Here is a 15,747-nt window from a genome sequence, read left to right on the forward strand (position 1 = left end):
GATAGCCAGATCAGGGATTATGGAGATTTTGGTGATTCTGTGCTTTACAGTAGCAGAAGAATAAGCGGAAAGTTTGATACTTCAGCTTTTAGGAAAAAAATTCTTATCCAGTTTAGTTGGACTGTTTTTATTTAGTTGGACTGTTGGACTATGTAGAATATCGGTGGTCTACTTTCAGGTAGTCTTTTATTATCTCAGATAGCCCCTAATCATTCATTTTAACTTCAGGCGAATATTTTAATAACTGGTTCATTTAACTGTTTTGCTTTAGAGAGATTTGGAGGAGCTGGCTAAGCAGAATGAACAGAATTGTAGAGACTTGTACAGTTATTTTCAGGAGGCCATTGTCCTCTGGGATGTCCATCAACTCAAACTCTCCTACCAAGAGGATGAACTTAAGAAGAAATTAGATGAATACAGATGGAAACAGGATAACTTAATACAGGTAAAAACATAAGAATATGGTATGATGTAAAGAAAGGACTACTTATGCAGAGAGGCCTTTGGAATTCGAAATACCTGCTTTGTAGCAGGTAAAAACTAAAGGGTAATCATTAACACTTATATTGAATTTATTACAAGGTAGTTTCATTCTGCCAGGTACATTTTTAGGTAAGTACTTGATTCACATTTAATGATCATCCATATCTTACTCTTGATATGGGAATGGTCATAAAGATTATGTTTTCTGTATTAAGGAGCTACAACTTGCTTATAAGATCTCATACAGGTATAGAGTCTTGTTCATATGTCAAGTTCTCATATCATGTGTATCATGCGACTTGGGGAGGCAATGTCAAAGGTTATGTTCATTATCTATGAAAAATCTTTATACTAGCCGCTTTTGGCAAGGTAGCTTCCCTTCTTGGTGTAGAATGAATCCAGCCTTTTGAGGAATCCAGTGTTTGAAGGTATTCTTATCCATACCCTTTGGCAGAGGAATCATGTTGGTGGCCAGCTACTCCTGTAATACCTTCAAAGCGAGTATTACTTGATGCCAAAGTTATCGGGCTAAGCACCCATGTGGAAATGAAGACAGAGGTATTTTAGCTGTTAAGAGTTTTCATTGTGAGATTCCTCAGTAACTATTGTATGCATACAACCGGGCTGCTTACAACCTGTGCTATTTAAACTCATTCAGGAATAATGTCCAACTCTGGTGAATGTTCTTTTGCTTAGCTGGGCTTCACTTTTTGTGATCAGCAACAAGTATTATCTTCAGAGTAAATGCATTTAACACACAATAGTCATGCCTTAACTGCCTAGAAAATAGCCCTGTTAAATATAGTTCTGTATGCTGTTTGTAAAGCAGCCTTTTATATAAAATTTAATTATTTGAATCCTAAATAGTTTTGAAGCATTTCAGTAACTGCCAAATCTTTTTTTTTTCTTTTTTCTTGTATGGTCTTAGATGAAGGAAGCTAATCTGGATATAGTTTTGGATAAAATGAGAACAGCAAGCTCTGAAGAAAAGCTGAAGAAATATTTGGAGAAAGCTGCTGCTTCTTTGGATGATATTAGAGCTGGGTATGAATATTGTAGTGCAAACTTGCCAAGTAAAACATATTCAAAAGTTAGTAGTACTATTTAAGTCGTTTTTGTGCTGTAGTGTGAAGGTGTGAAAAAACATCGTTAATTCATGTAAGAATTAAAAATAAAATATTTTCCATATTGAGCCAAGTTAAGGCAAACAACGCCTACATTTTAGAAGAAAAAACAACAAATAATGATATAATTTTAAAAAATTGGATCAGTATTATTATGTAGTATACAATGTCGTTCATGTCAATGTTATAGATTAGCTATTTATTCAGAAGATAAAAGCAGTAGTTCAGATTCTTGAATAATATTGTGGAGGTCAGAAGGTTGATCTCTGCCATCAGCTCTGCTCTGGGTTTGCAAATTTGATCTGTTTCAACATGGCAGGGACTAGAAGTTATTAATAACTTTCAGATAGCCTAAGTATATGTTTTGGTAATCTTTCTGTTCTATTTCTCAGAATTAGCATCTTTAAAAAAAATCACATCCAATTTGGCACATACAGTTCTCCTTGTTGCAGACCTTAGCAGAAGGTTTGAGGATTATTAGTCAGAGAAGAAGTAGTTATATTTTCGTATGCAGGTGGTCTTCTCTCTCGATCAGATCTGAGGCATGTTAGAAGAGCAGTACACACACCTGTACACATGGCACACTGTGATCTGGTATATGGCTAAATATGAAATAACTCTGTTTTTAGAGCTGTTGGTTCAGTACTTTTCCTATTCATTAGGACCATTTAAAGAAAAGTGAGCAAGTACCTTTTATGTGAGTGAGAACACAGTGAGAGGTTGCAGAGATGGAATGTAATCTCTCTGAATATTTGAACGCATATGCAAGTTCCCCTTAATTTTCTTAGTATAGGAGACAAACCAGATGTGAACCTAAATGAAGACAGGTTGCTTTTTCTTGGACCAAGACTGAACTTGAACCATTAGTTTTCATTTCTGAGTACAACAAAACTAAATCAGAAAAGCTTCAGTAATAGCTGAGCCTGATACAGAACTAAACTGAAAGACATTAGTTTGCTGCCTTGTTTCTAATATTTCTTATGTAAGCACAGGTCTTGAATGGTCTCTCATCCAGAATGAAAGATCTGAAAGCCTTTATTGTAAAACTTATTATTATGCGTGTTTGTGTATTTGTAATGAAATAATTCCTACTAACAAGCCAGGATCCCATTGTATTCAGGCTGAACAGATACAGTACAATGACTGATTCCAGCCCAAAAGATTTATGAAATCGGTGGAAAAGTTAGATTCAGATTTAAAGGCATAACAGTCATGTTTTATTTTGTTTCTATACATAATTAAGTCTCTTAAATAGTGACCTTGTATTTGACAGGTATGAGACATTGAACCAAGTTCTAATGGATGAAGTAATGGCTTACCCAGAAGCTGTTTTGCAGGAGTTGATTTCTTATAGTGTATCCATCAGCCAATATTTTAATGTAAAAGAAATCTTTAAACAGGTATAAAGAAAACAAACTTCTTGTGGTATAAAATCTTGCTGGTGCGTTAATTTTTCACTTCTGGGAATCTACACTTTTGTTGAAATTCACATTAAATAAACTGAAACGTTGTTTTGGCCACAGGCTTAAAGTGCTTCTGCTAGAAGTGGGGGGAGGCAGAGACACAAAACCTTTCTCGATTCTACACTTTGTTTTTGTTATGAAGTACATTTCAGCAAATTCACTTGCATTTTTAAACAGAAAAGTGAAAAGCAACAAAATTATGTTAAATCAATTTCAATGTTATGGTTAGTTCATTTGTTAGTTCATTTATTAGTTCATTTAGAAGATAAATGATCCATTCAGGAATATACTATCTTATTGAAATAGATAAAATTTGAGAAGGGATGTGAATTTATCATTCTGAGGAAGCAAATTCTTATTTTTAAATTGTAGGGTTTCTTGTTTTTTTGTTTTTCCCTGTTAGAACTTGCAAGGAAAGATAGACACCACTTTGCAAGAGCAAGGTAATACCTCAATGGCACAAGTAGGTATTTCTGTTTTCTTGTCTTTTGATCTGTATTTCTTTGGATTATGACCAGTAAAACTTTGTTTTAATTGGGAAGAATTAGTTGAGGTTTCAGAAGCTGAAAATATGGTGGAGCAGCAAGCTGAGAGCCTTGTGCAAGAATATGAAGAAGAAGAGCAAAAGACTGATAGCATTCAATGGGAAAAGGAAGAAACACATACGCCTGAGAATGAGGACATCTTTGCACAAGAAACTGAAGAAACAGAGAAACAAGAGGATGGGGAGAGTATTCCTCATGAAGGTGAAGAAACTGATCATATAGAACAGGGGGTAAGCTTTGCACAGGAAAGTGAAAAAGAAAATAAACTTGAAGGTGAAGGAAGTCTGGCACAAGATCATGATGAAATGGGAAGTCTCCTTCAGGCCGAGGTAAGTCTAAATTCTCTAAAGTAGATTAGATTTAGTTTGTACAGACAGCGCACATCAGTCTTTACTGTTTCATTTATTTCCTGGACAATTTGGACTTTAGATCCTGTTTATGGACAACTGAAGTTTATAAAACAGTTCACAAACATTCCTTATGCGCTGCTTTTACCCTTGTAAAAACATTTTGAATAGAATATTTTCTGAAATATGCTTCTTTCTTTCATTGTAGTATTCTTAACCCATGGTGGGTGATTTAAGCTGTGTTTGTATCTGAGTATTACTTTTTCACATCTGTACTTAGGTGAATTCATTTCATTACTGTAACAAAAACCTTTTTAAAAAATTGAGACTTGCAAACATGTTCTGTATATGCCTGTTCCTCAAATTGGGAACCAGAACGTTATTCTTAATATCCTTAAGATTCTTACATTAACTTGCACACTGCTGATTTAATGCTTATTAAAGCATAGCAGTTTTAAAGGTAGATGATGATTTCCAATTGCTTCCTAGGATATGATCAAGAGTGGCAAGGTGGAAAGCTCCGAATTTGCTGTTGAGATCTTTTCCACTTCTAGTGGAAACACTTACACAGTTTTTGGAGTTGAAGAGGCAGGAAAGACCAGCATCCCAGAGAATTATTTTACTAAATATGAAAAAAAAGAATCACTTCCTGCATACCTGAAACATGTACTTATAAAAGAAACTGTGTTTGCAGAGCTCAAAAAATGGTTAGTAGAAAATAGTTTATCTTCTTTTTTTCCCTGTAGGTAATGGGTAAATTTCAGATGTTTGGAAAAAACATTTGAATAAGCATCCAAAAACTATCTAAAAGTTTTCATATTATTCCTTTCTTAAAACAATAAAAATTGATTTAAGAGAAAATTTTGATGTTGCTTTTCACCCATGGCTCCCAAAGTACCTAACACACAAGTATTATTTACAAAGAAAACCAAGTACAGGAAAGAAAGAAATCTGCCCAAATTCCCTGCAGAGCAATAAAGGTAAAATGCCTGGCACTCAGTAGTATTCTGTAAGCTCAAAAACTCTCTGTTCTTTAGTAATTTTCTCAGCCTTCACTACTGCAGAATAGGAAGAAAACTTCAGAGAAACATTGCAAGATGCCTGACTCAAGGTATCATAAAGAAGGAAGAAAATACGAATTGGTCATGCTGACATTATTTATACCAGAATAGTAGCACCAATATTGTGTAAATGGTAATGAAACCTATCTTTCTGTGGTCAGCAGTTAAATTCTGAAAGCCTGATTTATTTATTTAAAGATTTGATGAGTTTATATATCTGCAAAATTAAAGCTTTTGTCTGTGTTATAATATTCCACTGTGCTTACTGTTCCTCACTGTAATAATTTCTTTTTCAATCAATAGGATTCGCCTCTGCTTTTTTGAACAATTAGAGAAGTGGTTTTCACAGTCCTTATCCAACTCTTCTGTCATTGTGGCTGCCAAGAAAGAGGAGCTGAATTCAGAACTTAACTTGCATCTTCACTTGCGTCAGTTAAGGCAGGAGCATATAAAGACAAATATCTACAATGTTAGAGCTGGTACCTGTTCTTTTTATTCTGAGCACTGTATGTCTTCATTTAGAGATGATCGTGAATGGACCAAAATCTGGTTCAGCGTTAGTTGACTCAGTAGTAGAGAACAACAGGAAGCAGTTGAGTCTCTGCTAACTCCTAGCATAATATGTTACTTGTATACTTTAAAAGAGATGCTTCTTTTCCATAGCTCATATTGGTTTGTGCTGTGTTATGTTTGGAAAATATCCAACAACACTTCGATCAATAACTTTATTGTAGAAGATTCCGTTTCTGTTGTCAGCATTTGTGAATGCTCATCCTCCTTGAAATTAATTTAACAATAGTCTGTCATGGTAGAAAATTTTAGTAGTGTTACAGAAAAAGAATTAGCAAGTGTTGGGAGAGACAAAGTGCCAGTGGTTGGCTCCTGGATAGGAGAGGAAGCACCTAGCTGTATAAAATGTCACTGAGCAGCCATATATTGGCCACAAATAATAATTCTTTCTTGTATGACAAGTATCAAGTTCTTTTGGGGAGGAAAAATGATTCAAGACAGGTTTGTTGGTCTTTAACATTTAATCTGTGGAAGAAAATCTGTTTGAGAGAACAGGAAAATAATTTTTCAATTTCAGTTTTTACAAAAAAGAAGGTAGGTGCCTTCTTGGCAGTTTTTTTGAGGTTGGTTGGTTGGTTGACTCTCGATTTGCCCAACTGTCATTCCAGAGGGAGAACCAAAAACCTTTTTCTTTTCCCCTTTTTCTCCCTCTCTGCTCCTTAGCAAAAATTTAGGGAAGCGCATTTTCAATTAAAAAACAAACAAACAAACAAAAAAAACCCTTTACTTTGGTTACAAGACTGGACAATGGAAAGGTAATGGAGATGTTCTCAGTCATCAAAAATAAGGGGAAAAAAACAGGGCTTGGAAGCAAGCAAAAGATATTTGCAACTTGAATTGATATAAGCCAAAGATGTAAGAAAAGTCAAAGAAACAGAATCGTGTTCTTTATGGTATTTTTAAGCCCCTCTGAGATTTGGCTTGGCTTTGTTTTACCCTTGCTTCTGATAATAAGTTGGCCTGTGATTGTGATAGTCCACAGTAAACAGGAAATAATGGCCATATTGTAAGAGTTGTTTTCTTATCAGCGGAACTGTTGCTTCACAAAGAGCGTCTAGAGTGCCACTGTGCAGGGGTGATGGAAGCTCTGAGCAAGGAAAAAAATGAATTTCTCAGACTTCGTGATCAGCAAAATGCCATCAGCGAAGACTTCTGCTCACGGATCCGTGACATGGGATCTGTCTTCCTTGGTGCTGCTAAGACTGAGAAGTGAGTGCATCGCAGGTCTTGTTGGCTGTGAATTTGTATAGTTAGACTCCTGAGATTGATATCTAAGATTTCTCTTGATCCTGGTTTGCCTTCCGAGTTTGCTTTATCTGTGCTGTTATTCTTCAATGAAAACTACGTCGTGAACTTGCACAGTAATAGCAATTGACTAAATGATTTTGAAGGATATTTTTCAATAGCATCTACTGCTTGCCAGTGTCTTCTGGGAGTTCATCAAAACAACCACAGTTCAGTGAGTTGCTTTCCGAATACTAAAACACTTTTGCTGAGTTCTCAGGTTTTGTTCATGTCCTTACCACCAGCAGCCTTTGAACCATAATGTATGCTCTTCTACCTGTACGTTTTCTCTGTCTTCTAATATTTGCTGTTAGGTTGGTTTCTTTCACTGAAAGTCTGCACTCAGAGCTGCTTAATCATCTGGAAGTCATCCAGACTTCCCTGAGAAGTTACCAGAACTATTTGGAGGAAGCTTTGGGAAAATTACGAGATTCAAGTGTGGATTTTCTCAAAGCTTGCAGGTACAGAGATTCCACTGGAGGGATGTTTATAAACACAGTTATCTATTTCTGGGTATGAGTCTTTATTGCATAAACAGAACAGTAAAATTAAAATTTATTTTGTTATTCAACTGGTTAGTATAATAAATAAAAGTTCTTGTGCCTAAATCGCAAAGCTGCAATTATACTGTTTCCATCAGTTTCATATTGATATCTATGTAATAGCTGAAGCAGTCTTTGAGAAAAGGAAGACTTTTAGCCAACTGTTTTTCTTTGCTGGTTGTTTTCAGATTATTTTCAGAGGGAGGTAACTTTTCTCCTGAAGAGATACAATCTTTCTGCAAGCGTCTCCAGAAAGAATGTGAACGTATTGACTCTTTTGAAGGTTTAATCATGGTTGATATGGAGAAAATGGAATCAGACTACTTTGAGCAGGTGTGCAGAGCTTCATTCTTCAAATTATGTATTATATTGACACATTTAATGTGACTTACCATCAGCTGCTCTCAGTTTGGGACTGTAAGGCAGTTCTAGTTAATTCTGTATGATAAATACATGATGAAAAAATACAAAGAGACGTTGAGTGCTATTATTTAAATTGAAAAAGAGTGAAAATTAATTACTTCTGCCTCTTTTCTTTCTGGCATTTTTAAAGGCTACTGAACTTATCAACCAGTCTGAAACAAAATTCCGTTATCTTTCTATGGATCGAGTCTTTATGGAAAAGATCCAACGATTTCTGACAAACCTACAAGTGAAAATCCAGTCAGAGGTACAAACAAAAACACCAGAGCTTTGTTCAATTGAACTCTAATCATTCCTCTATATAATTCCTCTGTTTAATTGAAAAGATTTATGGCTGAATTCAGAGAGGACAAATATTGACTTTTTCTGTTCATTCCTGTTTTCTGTCATTATCCACTTAAAACTGTAGTCTTGCTACTGTTGCAGCTGTGCTAGAACAGTGTGGTCTTGCAGCACATTAAACATGTATGTGCTCAAATAAGTATACCCTCCCTGACGAATCAAAACCTCTATGCCTACTCCCTTTTGCAGAAACAATCTGGTATTTCTGTAGATATTGTAGTGTTCATTGACTTTGGATGGATTTTCATTTTACCAGTATCTGCTTCTGCTTTAGGTAGCAAATTCCAATTTGCAGGCAGTGACATTGAACTCCTATCTGGAGAAGCTCCATCAAAAAATAGATGCTTGTGCTCGTCCTACTGCAGATAAAGAAGTAAGTTCTAAATGGCACCACCTGGTATTAATTTGACTCACTGAGCATGTTTGTATAGTTTTGGAAGCACCCACCAGAGACCAGGTAGTCAAACTGACATGATGGGTTATAATTACAGAGCAATTTTTTACCATCTCCACCCAAAATAGTAACGGGGCCACAGTGAGAAGTTCCTCGTTTGTTTGAATGTAAAATACAGTGCCACGGATTTTATATAAGACTTTTTGGTAACTAACCAAAAAGTTGTGTAATAGTTGCCAGTCCCCTGTATTTAGCAGGCAGTCTTCATATGTGATATTTAAAATAAGTAACTGATATTTCTGAGGCAGATTCTTAACAACACATCAGAAAAAATAAACAACATATGCTATCATGCATATGGGATGCATGTCAACAGACATGAAACACACCTGTGGAGGTCAGGCCTTGTATGCTCAATTTTACCCTTCCTTATAAGCAAGTCTCTATCTGTGCACATTACCAAAAAAAAAAAAAAAAAGTAGCACAGAACTTTTGCTTAGGAAGATCCCCTGCAATGTGAGTATTGTTGTTGTCAAAGTTGCCAGGATATGCACTGGAGTCACTCCCTCCTTTCCAGCTTTGAGCAAGCGTATTTACACTTGTGATTATTTTTGGAAAAAAAATCTGTTTCTCTAGACAGTAGGTTAATCTTACTGCTTCCATGTATGTGTAAACAAAATGGTGACAGAACTGGTTCACATGATGTTGGATGCAACAGTCAGCATATTTTAAAAATATGAAATCTCTAATTTAGTAAATACTATCCATATTATCATATCTTTCAGGCTTTGACTTCAGAAGAGTTGTATGAGTTTTCCAAAGTAGTGTTGAAAGAACTGAAAAAGAGGAGCCAGTATCTTGATTGCTTGCTAGTAAATGTAACCAGCCTTTATGATAATGTAAGATAATATCCAAGTGCTCTATATTGTATTTAATTTTGAGTGAATTTTAATGTGTATACTTTTTAAGTTTTTTCAGAATCTGTATTTTGAATTTTCAAGTAAAGAAAGATGCTACATTATGTCAAGTGATTGCAAGCTGTCCAAGACCTAGTAAAATTAGGTCAACTCTTTTAAGAGACTGAGTAGATTAGTCACCACTGAGTTTACTGATTGTTAAAGATGTCCAGCACCACAAAGAGTTGCTCAGTGCTTTGCAAGAGTTTATTTTCAAGGAACAGCACTGTTCATGTATATATTTCACGCATTTCTTTAAAAAAAAAAAAAAAAGAGTCCTAAAGAGTTTGACAGAATGGCAGATTTTGTATCAAGAGGGTCTTTTTCCTTCCATGCTTGGAATGTCTGTCTTTATTTTGTAATGTACAGTGGATCATTGATTTAAAGGTATATACTTAAATACTGCTTATGATTATTATGAGAATCCCTAACTCTTAGCCAAACTCTTAACTCCCAGATAACTGCATAGTGAAAGTGTAACTACTTCTAAATGTCTGAGTTGTACAGCTGTAACAACATTATTCCTAAAATTATAAAAATCTTTCTTCCATCCTGTGAAGCAAGATAGTGTCTGTTTGGAAGATCTGCTTTAGCCATCAATAACTGCATGCAATACTATCACTAATTGTGTGTTACAGTCAACAGGCTTTTATTTTCTGACCATTCCAGGAGAACTTTTCCCCTTCTGCAACAGAGATTACATTACAAGGCCCAATTGCAGTTGCCATTCGAACAGAGTCTCTCAGAGATGAGAACAATGTGATGGTGATGGGGATGGATCCTGTTAAATTTCCTTTGTTGAATCCAAGCAGAATGGGAAAGTCTGCAGTTGAAGACGTATCAATAAGCATTATCAAAAATTTACTCGAGTAAGTACTTGTTTGCCTGAAGGTATTTTTCTGTCATTGTCTTTATTTATATTTTTCCTTACTTTATATACCTTTTCTCTTCATGAGGCTCACGACAGCACTACAAGGGGCTTTACTATGGCATTTTTTAAATTTTTATTCCAGAAGCAGATCAGAGTTTTTCCAAATTTAAATTTTCTCGTTTACTTTTGTTCATACGGAACTATTGTGTATATTATTTATATGTAATACTACTGCTATATACTTTCTGGTCAGTCTTTTTTTTTTTTTTGAGAGAGAGAGAGAGAGGAAGATTTCTCATAGCCAAAAATACCGCATTGTTTTGATATGACTAATAAAAGTTAAAGTGCTATAAACTACATGTTATGTAGGAATTAAATTTTTGTCTTCTAGAGTATTATTTTAGTTAAAAGGTGATTACATGCTACATAGTGCTAAATGTATGTGAATGAACATACAAAGCACATAATAAACAGTAAGACAAGTGTGTAACTTGCAAATAAATATTTTACTGCACAATTGTGCTTGTAGAAACACCTAAGTTCCAGTTAAGCCATTAATTACGCCATTAATTACGCCCGTAAAAGTACATACTTTTACACAGTCAATTGTAAATGTAATCCTATCAGTTGAACATTATCACAGAAATTGAGCTTCACTTAGCACATTGTAGGGATAGAGAACTTGTAGCAAGGTATTCAGAAGCCACTTTTGTTTCAGAATTCAGCCATCCAGAAAATCTTCAGTCTCGAATCTGGAGAGAAATGGTTGTTCAAATGCATTAGGACCAGGTGTGTCAGCAGTTCTTTCAATATGTTATATTCATCTAAATTGCAACTGTTAGTATGTCACTGAGCAAGTCCAGCTTGCCCCAGGCCAGTGTCTTCTACTGCTTGTAGCTTACATGCTAGCTCCAAGGGGGTTGTTCATCCTAACTTTTTTCTCGATAATCTTTGTTTTGTGATGATCAAGATGATCTCTGACTCTTAACCAATGAAAGCTGCAGACTGAAGTAATAATTTTAGAATGAGGTGCACTTGTATTTGTGATAACAAAAGGAAAAAGGGTTTGTGGGGGAAAGAATGGGAAGAGAAGTCATGAAAGTATGCGGCTTTCGGAGGCATTTCTAGCAGTGTTTTATCATTGACCCAAAGGTGGGATGCAGTGGTATCCCCAACTGCTCCCCACCTGGTGTTCCCATTTCCTCATCTCCCTTACAGAGTCTGAATCCCCAGCCACTTCCGAAAATATCCTCTCTCTCCTCCCCATTCTAAAGCTCCCTCATATCCAAGACTATGAATGTGGCCCACTCATTCTCTTTCTAATTCCCTGCCTTAATCTTGTTTTAAACCCCTCCCGCGTACCATGTGTTTTCTATCACAGTCCTACTCTTCATGCCCCAGTTCACAGCCTTTATCCCTGTTGCCACTGCTGGATTCCTCCAGCTCTGTCTTCCAGAAATTATTGCTCCTACAGTTGTCCCCCTTGATGCTGTGAGGAAGCATTATAGAAATGAGAACACAAGCTATTTAAATGTAGTAAAAAGACTTTAGTTGGCATTTTTTCAGTGTTCTTCCTCTTCCCTTATTAAACATAAAGCAATTCTTCCCCCATCGAAGAAGAATTCTCGCTTAAATATGCCTGGTGAAGGTCCCCAGAACTCTGCTTACAATTACTCAGCTCTGAGCGGCAGAAAGTCATCATCTTTTAATCAAAAAATATCAACAAGAAGGTAAGACCCATGAAAGAGAAATTCCACTTACTTTATTCCTATGCAGAAATTTCTCAGCTCTGCCTGCTCTTTGAAAAATTCTCATTGCTCTTTCGTATTAGCCTATTTTCTGTCTGTCCTTATCGTTTGGGATCTCTTCCCTGTTTGTGTCTGTGATTGGCTCTGCATTTTATTCAGATTTTGTCAGAAAAAACATTTTTCTCTTTTATCTGATGTTGTTTTGTATTGTGAAAGTGTTGAAATGTAGACTAACCCCACTTTAAGCCAGTACAGCTTAATTTTCAGGCCTGATGTCTAAACAAAATGTCTTCAGCTTGGCTCATAGGTAGATGAAATGTGTTACTGTAATAGTGAAAACAGCAGAAAAGTCTTAAAGAGCCATTGAAGAGAGAATCCTTAGAAAAATTTCTATCAAAAAATTATTTTCATGTAATATCTGTTTTAGAGTTACATTTTTATCAATTTTTCTTCAATTTCATGTCCATCATATGACTGACTAGCTCAAATAACTGGCCAGGGAGGCAAAAGATTTGTGAATAGTTTCAAATTTGTTTTGCCTCCTTAGCATACGGAAATACAGCAGACCAGGTCGCAATGACAGGAGATTCTATATATTTGGAGAGAAGCCTGCAGAATCTGAGTAAGCCTTGTATATTTACTGAAACAAAAATTCATCAGTTACAGAAATAACTATTTATCTATCTATTTATTTATCTATTTAGTTATTCATAATAGTGAACTACATAGATCACTATTAAATTTTTGACGCGTTTAATCTTGACACTTATCGTTAAAGTATTTGCAGACTAGCTCATTTTGCAGCATATTTAAAATAAAATTTCATCCTTTTTATTCTGTTCAATATCTGCAGTGGATATAGCTACAGTTTTGTACATTTACTAAAAATGGGCTGGAAAATGTAAAATAGTCTTTTAATTATTTTCATCTATTAAAAGTTTAATAAATTTTGTACTTGTATTTGTGTGCACAATATTACATGTATATGGCTCAAGTAGGAGCAGACTGTTTAGGAAATGATTTTTAAATGGTTCTGTTTTCTTCTCTGAGAACATTTACTTACTCTTGCTTGATGTGTACAGTTATAATGTACAGAATTCAGGTATTTCATAGGTGCCATGCAAATCCATTATGATGAATGCCTAAGAAGTTTAAATACTTCGGAATTTGGTTCAATGTTGTGTTTCAAAGTATTTCCAATAAGCAACTAGACACACCTTGAAGTATTTTTGGTTTTGTCTAAAATGCAGGGTAAGCTCTTAATGTGAATTTTCAGCACAGGAACTTGGCCAAGATTGTCTTTTTGCCCCCAATGGCCTGAAAGCGTTCTCTAGTAAACATTTTACAATAGCTCAGAGTCTGCTTCCTCTGAAGAGAAATCTGTGCTAGGGGAGATGAAGGTTCTTATACACTCTGGACATTTGTTTGCAGATTCTGGAAAATATGTATTAAAATAAACTTGAACAAAGTGTTTGAAAAACAGTAAATATTGCCAGTATGATCTTTTTACAGTGTGATTGTTTCTTTCCTTTTGCTTGTTTTCAGTACTTTTAAGGGGATTATTAACAGTATTCTCTGGGCGGGTAATGACAGCTTGCTCTGTCTTGCTGAGGTAAGAAAACTCAAAGTTCTTCAGTGGCTTTTGTTGTCATAGATCTACTCCTGGGGCAGCTAACTAATTAGCTTCTGTTGCAACGTTTGGATGGCCTTCTAAAATTTTCCTTTCTTCATGTCCATTTAATTTTTCAATAATATTTGACACAGTGTATTTTTAATCACAGGGTTCTTTAAGTATTAAATAAGCATTTTAGAGTCTCAGGCAACATAATGTACGTGGACAAGTGTAGACATCCATACTTAGTTGTATAGTGGAAAGGCTGCAAAGCCAAGACAGTTCCAATATTATTCATTCTAATGGCATCAAAAGAAAATGTCAGGCTGAGACAGCATGGAGGAGTGACATGTGCCTACCTTTCAACAGACTTTCCAAATATTCATAGATGTACTGAAGTGTTGCTGTAAGCATCTATAATCAAGCTGTTACATATTAGGACTTGCTAGATTACAGTATAATCTTAATAACTAATATTTGAATATGTATCACCGAAGCTAAAAGCAATACAATGGGAAGAGGACTGATAGTATCTTTGCAGTGCAGCTTAACTACCAATTCTGAAATCTCAAAAACCTGTACTCATTCAAAGAGCAAACAGGCACTAAGATTAAAGCTGCTAATAGGGCACAGGGTGAGGAAGACAAGAGTGGTCTTAAATAAGAGAGTGGTTGACAGCCTTAAGCATCCCTGCTACTGTTATATGCCTAGATGTGACTTGTTTGAATGTGTTATGAACCCTTTTCTGTTTTATCTTTACCTTCCAAAGGAGTTCTACCGAAAAGATAAGCATCAAATCATGATTCCTGAAGATCTGCCAGAGACATTTGAACATTGTGCTGAACGGCTCAGACAGAAACTATTGTCATACCAAAGTCAGACAGATGGTTACTATAATTCCTGTCTAATAGGTAAATTCCTAGAGCTAGGTCTTTTAATTTCCTGTGTATACATTACTGAAAATTGCAATGATAAGGATTATGTAGCTTTCTTAATCTGTCACGCTCAGTGGCAAAACTGTTGATTTTTATGGGAAATTTGGCCAAGAACCTCTAACTTGTATATTATCAGCTACAAAGAGCATGGCAGAAGGACCCTTGACTAAACTGAAAGCCTGTACAGTGTCACGTCTTTTAATACTTGCATGTTTCTCCAAGCATTAGACATAGGAAAAGAAATGGTAGGGCCAGAATCTTTGTGAGAGAAAACTTCAGCTCATTTGATCATTACAGTGTACATTGAGCTGGACTGAGTTTTGTTTCCTTACAATGAGTACCTCTGTCACATGAACATCTCTGCCTTTTCCAAAAAGAATTTCGGGATCAGTTGAAGTTGTTTGAAGAGGAACTCCCTTATGTCTCACAGTTGGCAGTAGATAGTCTTTTAAAAGAGCACGAGCAGAAGCTCAGCTGTTCCACCGATCGGATTCGGCACCTCTTCAATAAACAGCTGGAAGACTGGGAGAGTATAAAGGTATGTATTATGGACCTGCTGGAATGCTTCCAGTATAAGGTATCCTAAATGCGTCGGTATTTTAAATTTTCATTTTATTAGTCTCACTGTTTGCTTAATCACTCACAGCTGAGCTAGCCACAGATTTGTGTTTGCAGTTAGTCTCTGCAGTTCTGCTGGAAGCTTTGTATTTCTAGTAGCTCCAGGCTGCGCTCTCACTGCTTCTAGCACTGGGCTTCCTCTCTGTTATCTTGTACAACTCTTGTCTGTCATTTTTTTTACTTAGGCTGTAGACTTTAAGGGCTGTAACATTGTTTATGGTATGGCTACACAGCACATACTATATAGGTGCACTCCCTTGTAGGTTCTATTACATACAGGAAATGAAACATTATTATAGCTTTACTACCTTTTAAAAAGTATTATATCTTATCAGCTCTGATAACAGAGTCATAAAACAGATTGTGCAGAAAACATTACAGGGTACAGTTTTTAGATTTTGTCCCTCTGAGTAGTAAGTTAAATTCAGG

The 15,747-nt window shown here is 35.7% G+C and overlaps 1 protein-coding gene across 1 annotated transcript in view; it reads left to right on the forward strand.

The window, feature by feature from the left end:
- CCDC180 (coiled-coil domain containing 180) overlaps positions 1-15,747 on the forward strand; it is a 28,985-nt gene that overhangs the window by 7,851 nt on the left and 5,387 nt on the right. Inside the window, exons 13-32 of the mRNA XM_067309354.1 lie at positions 272-445; positions 1,412-1,527; positions 2,881-3,007; positions 3,474-3,513; positions 3,613-3,944; positions 4,452-4,669; positions 5,327-5,502; positions 6,622-6,802; positions 7,192-7,338; positions 7,608-7,752; positions 7,973-8,089; positions 8,459-8,557; positions 9,364-9,477; positions 10,204-10,403; positions 11,124-11,194; positions 12,003-12,135; positions 12,701-12,775; positions 13,699-13,765; positions 14,535-14,676; positions 15,078-15,238. Of these exons, the coding sequence (XP_067165455.1) occupies positions 272-445; positions 1,412-1,527; positions 2,881-3,007; positions 3,474-3,513; positions 3,613-3,944; positions 4,452-4,669; positions 5,327-5,502; positions 6,622-6,802; positions 7,192-7,338; positions 7,608-7,752; positions 7,973-8,089; positions 8,459-8,557; positions 9,364-9,477; positions 10,204-10,403; positions 11,124-11,194; positions 12,003-12,135; positions 12,701-12,775; positions 13,699-13,765; positions 14,535-14,676; positions 15,078-15,238 (2,835 nt within the window). The remainder of the gene's footprint in view (positions 1-271; positions 446-1,411; positions 1,528-2,880; positions 3,008-3,473; positions 3,514-3,612; positions 3,945-4,451; positions 4,670-5,326; positions 5,503-6,621; positions 6,803-7,191; positions 7,339-7,607; positions 7,753-7,972; positions 8,090-8,458; positions 8,558-9,363; positions 9,478-10,203; positions 10,404-11,123; positions 11,195-12,002; positions 12,136-12,700; positions 12,776-13,698; positions 13,766-14,534; positions 14,677-15,077; positions 15,239-15,747) is intronic.

Source organism: Apteryx mantelli, chromosome 21 (genome assembly GCF_036417845.1).
Source record: "Apteryx mantelli isolate bAptMan1 chromosome 21, bAptMan1.hap1, whole genome shotgun sequence".
NCBI classification, from domain to species: domain Eukaryota; kingdom Metazoa; phylum Chordata; class Aves; order Apterygiformes; family Apterygidae; genus Apteryx; species Apteryx mantelli.